General features: G+C 47.8%; 1 protein-coding gene across 1 annotated transcript in view; it reads right to left on the minus strand.

Annotated features, from left to right (window-relative positions):
- Tub (TUB bipartite transcription factor) overlaps nt 1-5,280 on the minus strand; it is a 58,933-nt gene extending 53,653 nt beyond the window's left edge. Inside the window, 3 exon segments of the mRNA XM_026409580.2 lie at nt 4,478-4,525; nt 5,124-5,242; nt 5,245-5,280. Coding sequence (XP_026265365.2) covers nt 4,478-4,525; nt 5,124-5,242; nt 5,245-5,280 — 203 coding nt within the window.
- Between the last annotated feature and the right edge of the window lie 4,066 nt (nt 5,281-9,346).

The raw sequence follows: 9,346 nt of genomic DNA on the forward strand, positions 1-9,346 counted from the left end.
ATAGCATTACTTATAATAGTAAAAAGTAGAAACACCCAAATGTTTCAACAACTAATGTATGGATAAACAAATGTGGCATATACATGGAATGGAATATTATCAGCAATTATAAAGAAATGAAGTACTGATACATGGTACAATATGGGTAAACCTTTAAAACACTACACTAAGGAAAGAAGATAATCACAAAACACCATATATTTTATTATGACCTTTATATGAAATGTCCAGAATAGGCAAATATCTAAAAACAGAAAATAGAGGAGCAGTTTGCTAGGGCTGGGCTTGGTAGGAAAAAGGAAAAACTGCTAATGTGCATGGGTTTTTTTTGCAGGGAAGGAAGGTAATGAAAGTGTTCAAAAACTGATTGTAGTGATGGTTGCACAACTTGAAATCATGGAATTGTACACTATAAATAGGTGAATTATATCCCAATAAAAATGTTAGTTTTTAATAGGTAATTGGATGTTTAAAGCAAAAACAATAACATTGTATTGTTGGGTGTTTTACACAGAAGCAAAATGCATGATGATAATAGCTTAAAGGAGAAATGGAATTATATTGTTGCAAGGTTCTTATGCTATTCATGATATCATCATCTGAAGAAAGACTGTATAAATTGAAGATATATAAACTTGACAGCAACCATAAAAACAAATAGAAACATTAAAAAGTTATGGCTAATGAGATAAAAGTGAAAGATAAAATAGAATCATAAAGAAATAGCTAATCCCAAAGAAAGCAAGAAATGTGGCAAGGGGGTGGTGTTGATAGGTGGAACAAATAGAATACTGATAGCAAGATGGTGGGATTAAATTCAACTCTATTGATAATAATAGTAAGTTTAGACTATCTAAACTCTCCAATACCAAATCTATCAGACTGGATAAAAATGATACAATTAAATGCAGTCTAAAATAAAACTACTTCCAATATAAAATCAGTGAGGCTCAGAGTAAAAGGATGAAAAGATACACCATGCAAACAGTCATCAACAGAAATCCATAGTGATTATATTAATATCAGACCAAGTAGACCTCAAAACAAATGTTACCAAGGATAAAGACATTTTGTATTGGTGAACAGGTGAACTCCTTGAAAGCACATAATAATCCTAAATGTTTGGGCACCTAAGAAGGAAATTCAGTACATGAGCTACAAAAACTAAAAAAATAGAAACTAAGGGAAAGGTCTGGGGAGCAGTTCTAATCTTCAGCTTAGAGATGGAAGTAGAAGCTATCTATGGTCATTGATGGGATCACCAGAAACCCAGGTAAGGGAGAAAAGAGATGAAGATAGAAAAAGAATTCTCACAAAGACTAAGAAATCAAAATAGGAGAGAGCAAACAAGAAGTAGGGTCATGGAAGACAAGGGAAGAGCGTACCAAAGTTAGGGTGTGTTCTATGTCAAGTGTGGCTGGGAGGTAGAGGAAGAACTGAGAGGCTTCAGCTGGATTTATATGAGTCACTGGCATGAGCTGCATGGGTGGTGAAGTGGAGGCAGAAGCCAGGCTGTAGTGGACTGAGGACTCAGCAGGAGCTGAGGAAGTGGAGATGACAGACATGATGTTGGTTTCAATAGATGAAAAAGAACAGGAGAGAGGAAGGGTTGTAAAGTCAAGAAATTTGGGGTTGTTTTTTAAACTAGGTTACAGTGGAAGATGCCAGGAGAGTGGGGACACAAAGGTAAGCAGGGAGGGATGAAGGGAGAGAAGGAGGGAGGGAAAAGCAACAGAGCAAGGTACTGGGGTGGGGGCAGGATGTAGAAAGGATTATTAGATCCCCGGTGAAGAGACTAACTAGAAGAGGAACACCTATTTCTCGGTATGATGGGGGCCAGGGGCATAGATGGGCACAGATGGGTAAGTCTGGAGTACAGGCAGAGGTTAAAGAAGCTTCCTTCTGAAAAGTTTTCTTTTCTCGGTGAAATCAGAGTCTAGGTTGACTGCTGAGAACGAGTTGGGGAGCTGTGGTGTGAAAAAGTCAAGGGTCACGTGAGAGCTCTGAAGTGGCTGTGGGGTTGGAATAAGCCTGAGCAGCAGGTCTGCTGGCAGCTCCCCTGAGGACTGTAGACCATGAATTTGAGCCAGTGTAGTCCACAAAGGGGTCCCCTCACCCCTCGAAGGCAGACCATTCCCACACTCCAAGGTTGGGGTGGATGCCTAAGGGGACAGACCGCAAATGGTGAGCAGCTGTAGAGACAAGCTATAGGGTTCAGATAGGATCGAAACAAGAGCTGATTCAAAGCGAGGAGAAAAACTGAGGGTGAAGGTCTTTCTGAGCTGACACAGTAGCAATGAGGGGGAACAGACTGCATAGGAGGTACAAAAAGACTAAGATTTTAGAGTTTCAACAAGATGCTGGTAATGGGTCGATGAAATGAAGGTGGCATTCAACACGTTGAAGACAAGGGCCTCAGAGGTTGGGGTATGGAGGCACCATCCTCATGGTCATGGAAGCGCCCGGTATGGTGGTAAAACCTAGATGAAACACCACAAGCCAAGAGTCCAGTCTTTCTTGCTTCACCATATCCCTAAGGACCATATAACTTTGCCTTCAATTACAACTATTCCCAACCTATAGTGATGTGTCCCTATAATTCAGCCCTCAAATCTGAGGCTGTTTGAGTTCTCCTCAATTCCTTTGTCCATCTATTTACAGCTCTGTATGCCCACACAGAATAGGTCACCAAGAGTGAAATGTCATGCTTGTTGGTACCATCTTTTTTTTTTTTTTAAAGAGAGAGTGAGAGAGGAGAGAGAGAGAGAGAGAGAATTTTTTTTTAATATTTATTTTTTAGTTCTCGGCGGACACAACATCTTTGTTGGTATGTGGTGCTGAGGATCGAACCCGGGCCGCACACATGCCAGACGAGCGCGCTACCGCCTGAGCCACATTCCCAGCCCTGTTGGTACCATCTTGAATTCAGCAGTTTTGCCTGACATTAAGGGCTACTAGAAGAGCCTTTCAACACGGAAGACCCAAAGTGGTACTAGAGGCTCTGGACAAAGTAGGGAGGTAGCAACTTTCAGAAATACGCCAGCCCGGAAACCCAGTATGGCCAGGGATCCCTAACACCCAGTCATAAGCTGTAGACATACAGTCCACATGATGCACTGGGCCTCCATTTACATAAGTAAAGTTATGGCCAAAGGGCCACTTGCTCCCAGTAAGCCTCTTGATTCCCAAGTGAGGCAGGCTCCCTCATCTTTACCACACATAAAAAAACCCTAAGCAGGTGGCCTGAGTTCTAGTTCTAACTCTACCATGAACCTGCAGTGTGACTTTGCCCTGAAGGCTCAGTTTTCTCTATTAAACAAAGGGTTGGATGTAGGATCTCAAAGACTCTTGAAGACTTGACATAGCCTATGGGTTAGCAGATACAGGAAAAAGACTCATCATCTCACATCATTCAAACCGCACCTGCTGCAAAAGACAAATAAGCTAAAATCTTCAAGTCTCATTACAGCCCTCTCTCTGAAGTACACTACTAATACCCCCGCTCCTCCCCAAGACCTCTGCACCAGGTTCAAGTGATAAACTCCACCACCACATTTTTCTCTTCATGAGATGTTCTCTAGGCTTAAAAAATCAACCTGGTCTGAGGTTGTGTGTAGAAAAAAAGAGACACAGTGTCACACCTGAGACCTATGGTTCTCTACAGAGTTTCCCTTTTAGGAAACTAAAAGGCTACCATCATCACAAATCCCATCAGTGTTCCAGGACTGACAACCTTGGGCGGGGGGCCAAACCAGAGCCCTAGGTGTCCCCTATTTCTTTGTCTGGACCTCAAAGGGCAGGCTGATCCTCCAGGTGCTGTGTACCCTAGTGGCCACTCCACAGAGGGAGGGAATTCCATTACCTTGCCTCATCTGTACATAGGGACGAGCCTCTCCTACCCAGGACTGCTATTTCTGACCATCCCATTGGGCCAAGGAATACATCCTAAGGACCCCAATATCAATAAATTACAAATAAGGTTCTGTTCAGGAGCCCTGGGAAAGACCCAACTTCTGTCCTCAGAAGACAGGCCTGGGGATGCCACCTAGAGATAAGGCATATCCAGACCTGCGTACTTGGATAATGAGGCTGGATGCTCTCGCACCATGATCTCCTCAGTGGTTTGGGGCCATAGCCTGATCACATGTGAAAGACACCCTCTCCTTGGGTGGGCCTGGCTGAGAGTCCTAGAACAGACTGGTGAAGAGAGCCCACACCTCTGGCCTCTGGTCAGCACCACCTGGCTGGAGTCAGGGCAAAGGAGCACAGGAGGATCTGAGAGGAACTAACCAAGCCCACAACAGCCACCCTAAGTGCAGACTTTACCTAGTGGCCGCACCCTTCCTTAACCCCATGTCTCACACACACCCCAGCTCATATGGGGTCCACAGCCATCAAGCCACCCACTCCCTCCCCACACCTCCCTTCACAATCCCCTGAAGACGATCCTCCCTTCCCTCCTTCCCTGACAGCTCACCCAGCGATCTCCCTTCCTTCCTTCCAGTACTTCCTCCTGGTTGTTCTCCTGAGGAGGAAAAGAAGGGGTGATTCTCCACACCTTTGCAGCCTCACCTCATCATCCCCACCTGTTGTCTGGGCACAGTGTGATCACTCAAGGCCTCCTTCAGTGCCCTGGTCTCAGCTGTCTCAGGAAGTGAGTTCAGTGACGAATTGGGGTGGAGGGACTTCCACAGGGTGCTCCCTCTGGGCCCAGCACAGCAGGCAGGCAGGCCAGAATGAGGGCAGGAATGGCTGGAGCCGTGGAAATAAGTGTGGGGTGGGGGTGGGGGCAGGAAGAGACTGGAAGGAGGAGCCCGCCAGAAGAGGCATGGAGGCAGGACTGTGGAGCAGCCAGATGACTTGAAACTAGGGGGAGAGGCTTTTACTCCAGTGGTGAGGATCCCCTGAGATCCTGGGCAGATTCTGAAGTAATGAGGCCACCCTGATCACCAGTCTAGAGCCTCAGGGGCTTGGGGATAAAGGCAGGGAGCCCCATATGGTGAGCAGGGAGAAGCACCTGGGGGCAGAGGAGGCTTTGGAACTGCAAAGGGAAGGGTGGGTAGCTGGAGTTAATGCAGGGGTGGGGTACACGGGCTAAAGGTAGGAGGGTGTTGAGTGCTTACCCATCTCTTCGGTGGCCCCGTTTCAGGGGCCCAGGTTTCCTGTGCTGCTTTGAATGCTGAGATCCCATGGGCTGGGGAATGCCTCCTGGGGACAAAATCCCTGTCTCGGCAAAAGAGTGCAAACCCAGAAAGAAGATAAAGTTGTCCTAGCCCCCATGGTGGCCAGAGGATGAAGTACTTGGGGGATGGTCCTGCTTCAGGCTGCACTTGAAGACCTGGTGCCTGTTGAAATGCCTTGTATTCAGCTTAGGACTGAAGCCAGCTCAAGCCCACTCAGGTGTCTCCCTTCATCACCGTGGCAACAGTCAGACTAACAACCACCATCACTGATTAATTAGGACATGGAAACCTGTCTGCTGTTCTTGTCCCCCTCCCAAACCCTTCAGGACTAGATTGAATCCTCAAGGTCTCAGCAGCCATGCCACACAGGGACAGCCAAATGCTAGTTTCCATGGCAACACGGAAACCATGTATCCTTGCTTCTGCAGGTTACTATGGCAACCCATGCAGAGCTAAGTGCACTGAGGACAAAGGCCTATTTTGGAGGAATCACAACCAGAGGACACATTCTCTGTTGCCCTCTCTGTAGGAAGCTCTGTACCAGGGGTCAGGCTCTGTGCTGGGGGTACACACACTGTGCCTTTTAGAGGCTGATGGGGGATCTAGGACTTGTTTGTCTGCATGCTCAGACTGCTGTCTCCTCCCCATCAAAAAGTGCACCTGGGTGATGTCATCCCCTCTCACAGGGCTTCACCTCCCCCAACCCTTACACTGAGAACATCCAAGACATCCAAGATAAGGCATGGTGGGTTTAGCCCTCTCCTTAACTCTGCTGTTCTCTGGACACAGTACTCTGGATGGTCCCATGGCATCTCACACTGAAGAATGAAGTTTTGGACTTCCTGTGAGTCTGACCATTAATTTTGTATCTTCTGTCTCTGTGACAGCACTCTCATTGTCATCAGAACACAATCTGTCAGCCGAGACAATACTATAGGTGGCAAAATTAGGTTCTAAGGGAGGAGGGTTGGAACCAAGACAGAACCAGGTTTCCCAATACTGCACAAAATCACCGAACATGGGCAGCTTCCAGGTGAGGCAGGGTATGTGTGCTTGCACTTGGAATTGAAGATCCCAACCCTCTGTCTCTCCAACTCTCTCTCTCAGGTGTCTTCTGTCCTGCTGCAGCCATAATGGATCCTTCCAGTAAATGGGCCTCTCAAAGTTGATGCTCAGGCCAGCACTTTCTCAAGTTCTCCTTGGTCCCTTCGTGCTCAAGCTCTCAGGTTTATACATTGGTCCATAGGGTTAGACCAGGAGAATAGGGTGTTCTTTGGGGCCTAGGGTGCCTGTGCTAACAGACCCTGTACAGCACAGCAGGAGCCCTTCAGTGAGACCCACCCTCTGCAGGAAGCTGCTTAGGCACCCATGTCTACTTCAGCAAATCACTCCCTACCACAAACAGATCATCACATTTCTTCTTTCAGCCTCATGCTGTCCTCTTCCTGGGAGGAATTCAGGCAGATGTAATTTTCTCCATCTCCGTACACATCCAGTGATGCTTCAGCTTCCTTTTAGATTAGCATGTCAGGAGCACTGTCGGATGTGCCTGCTCTGCCTTGGCTGGATATGATTATAAGAGTGGAGCAAGACCAGCATGTTCTGTCCCCCAGAGCAGTTACCATGGCAACCTCAGGCCTTCTTTGAGGTGTGTGAAGACTAAATCAGGGTGCAGAGAGATGAAGTTGGGGATGGGCAGTAGGGAAAACCCTGGAGGGGGTCCTCTTGGTCCCTTGCTACCCTGGGCCTCTGCTCAGAGAGAAGCTGAACCACTCTACCCGAGGCAGTAGGCATGAGAGATGAAGGGAGCTGCTGGGTCAGGGCCCAGACGGAGTAAGGGCAGCACGGCCAGGACTAGGTAGTCTGGATAAAGCACTCACCTGATGTAGAATTTAAGGACATGTCCAAAAATTCAGTGGGAGAGATATAATTTAAAAATGTTCATGATAAGCAAAAAGATTAACATTCTAAACAAAGGAAGGATATGACAGTGTTGAAATCGGGAAGAAGCAAGTGAGGTCAAGGCCTGCAAGTACAGGGCTGTGTCCTGCCTGTGTTAAAATTTTGATTTTGTTATGGATGCATTTGAATTATTCTGATTTTTTAAAAAGACTGCATTTGAAATATTACTTGTCTTGATTACTGAGCTTTTTGGAGGCCCCTTACATTTTGCACTGGAAGTAAATGCTTCCCTTGTCTCACCTACTCTGAGCCCTAGAAGCAGGGGACAGTCTGAGTCAGGGGCAGGGGGAATGCTGATACAGTTGAAAATGTATGTCAAGGAGCCAGGAGGTTGGTTTATGTCTGATAAAATGCAGGGATTCCTCTCAGTTCTGAGAGAATCCGATTCATATTTCACATGACTCTGCAACATGAAGACTGGGAGGTACAGGTGCCTAGCAAGCACAAGGGCCCCCTACACACAGGGTGACAGTGACTCACAAGGTGGCTCCCATCTCCTGCCCTCCCTCAGGCTGTCTGTGAAGGGTGGGGGGAAGAAGAGGGAGGGGAGTGAAGGGGGCGGGCTGGCAGGGAAGAAGCTGGCAGTCTCCAGGATCAGGAATGGCAGATTAGCTGTAATTGCCTGAAGCTGAGATGCTGTTGATAAATGTTACTAATAATCAACCTTCAGATCTGACACCCAGTTCAGCTGGGATTACTGTTTTGAATGGAAATCGAACCCAAACCAGTAATTACCCTGGTGAGTGATGCCATTTTTACTCTAGAGCCTGTTCTAGGCAGGAAAATGGCACCTGCATGTCAGTGGAAGACACCTTTCTGGGTTTACATTCAAGAGCACAAGTTAGCATAGGCTCATCCAACTGAAGGGGACACAGCCAACAGGAATACCTACACTTCTTCCTAGGACCTGCTGTGCACAAGGGAACCTACTCACCATCTGCAGTCTCCAAGCACAGTCCAACCTCAGGCCTCATTCCCACTGTCATCCTTCTTGGGCTGGGTAGAGATCCCTTGTTGACACTACCCCAAGCTGTCAGAGCAGTTGCTTTGATGGAGGACTGGCTGCTTCCCAACACAACAGCAACCCTCCAAGCCTATGTCTGGAACCCTTGGACAGCCGTATATCCTGTTAGACTGGGAAGACAAAGCCCTAGAGCCCATACCAGTTCTTATCTCTGGTCCCAGTTTGCTCCTGACTTCTTTTACTTCTCCTGTGGGCAAGGCCCGGGCTGATGACAACTGCAGAGTGAGGAGATAATTTGAGGGCACCAGTGTGCCCTGGAGGGGAACTGGGAGCGCCAGAGGCTAGATCCCTCCCGTGCCCGCTGCCCTGCAGTTCCAGACCCTGGGGCCCATTGTGCCCTTTTCCTGAAGCTGAAAACTGTACCTGGAAATAAGCGGCATTCTTTGGGCCCGGACTGCCCCAGAGCCCCTCACAGCAGACTATTTTAGCCCAGACCTCCCTGCGTCTCCTTGGTGCCTCTCATTTTGTTTATGGAATCCCTAAAATGCTGGCACCACCAGAATCAGGCCAGAGGCTGCTCCTGTCTCTGAACTGACCCCTCCCCAGGGTACACTCATGCTTGGGTCCTTCTCCCTGGCTTCCCACAGGGTAGATGGATTATAAGAGAACATTCACTAGACAACAAAGGTGATATGACCAGGGATGGCAATGCTCTCTCCTGTTCACATACCATTCACCACCAAACACTTTCTACCCTCTTCGCTGCACCAGGCCTGTACTGGGCAAGGGGCCCAGAGCAGAACAGAAGTCCCTGTTCTCAGAGCATAGTGGGGGAGCACCAGTAAGCAAAAAATTGCAACTGCAGATAGGCCTTGGTGGCCCCTTCCAACCAGGTAAAAATACCCTGGAAAAATAGTCTGGGGGTGTTGATGTGCTGACTTAGGGGGCAGACAGAGCTAGTCAGGCCCATGGGATTCAGAGTGTGTAACCACAGCCTTTCAAGGCTACACCTGGACCTGTGAATGTGGCAAGTGTCAGAATACCTAGCACAAGGAGCAGACGCCTCAAGCCCGCCACCTAGTGGCAGAATAGCAGGAATGCAGAAGCAACGTCTTCAGGCCCCTTAGTTTCCCTCTGCTCCTGCCCAGTCCCTGAAATGGCCTGAACTCAGATGGGCAAAGGGGAATCAAGAAAGAGTGTTTAATTTTGTTTGAAAAGTATAGGGCCTGGGGCTTGG

This window comes from Urocitellus parryii, chromosome 4, assembly GCF_045843805.1.
Source record: "Urocitellus parryii isolate mUroPar1 chromosome 4, mUroPar1.hap1, whole genome shotgun sequence".
NCBI classification, from domain to species: domain Eukaryota; kingdom Metazoa; phylum Chordata; class Mammalia; order Rodentia; family Sciuridae; genus Urocitellus; species Urocitellus parryii.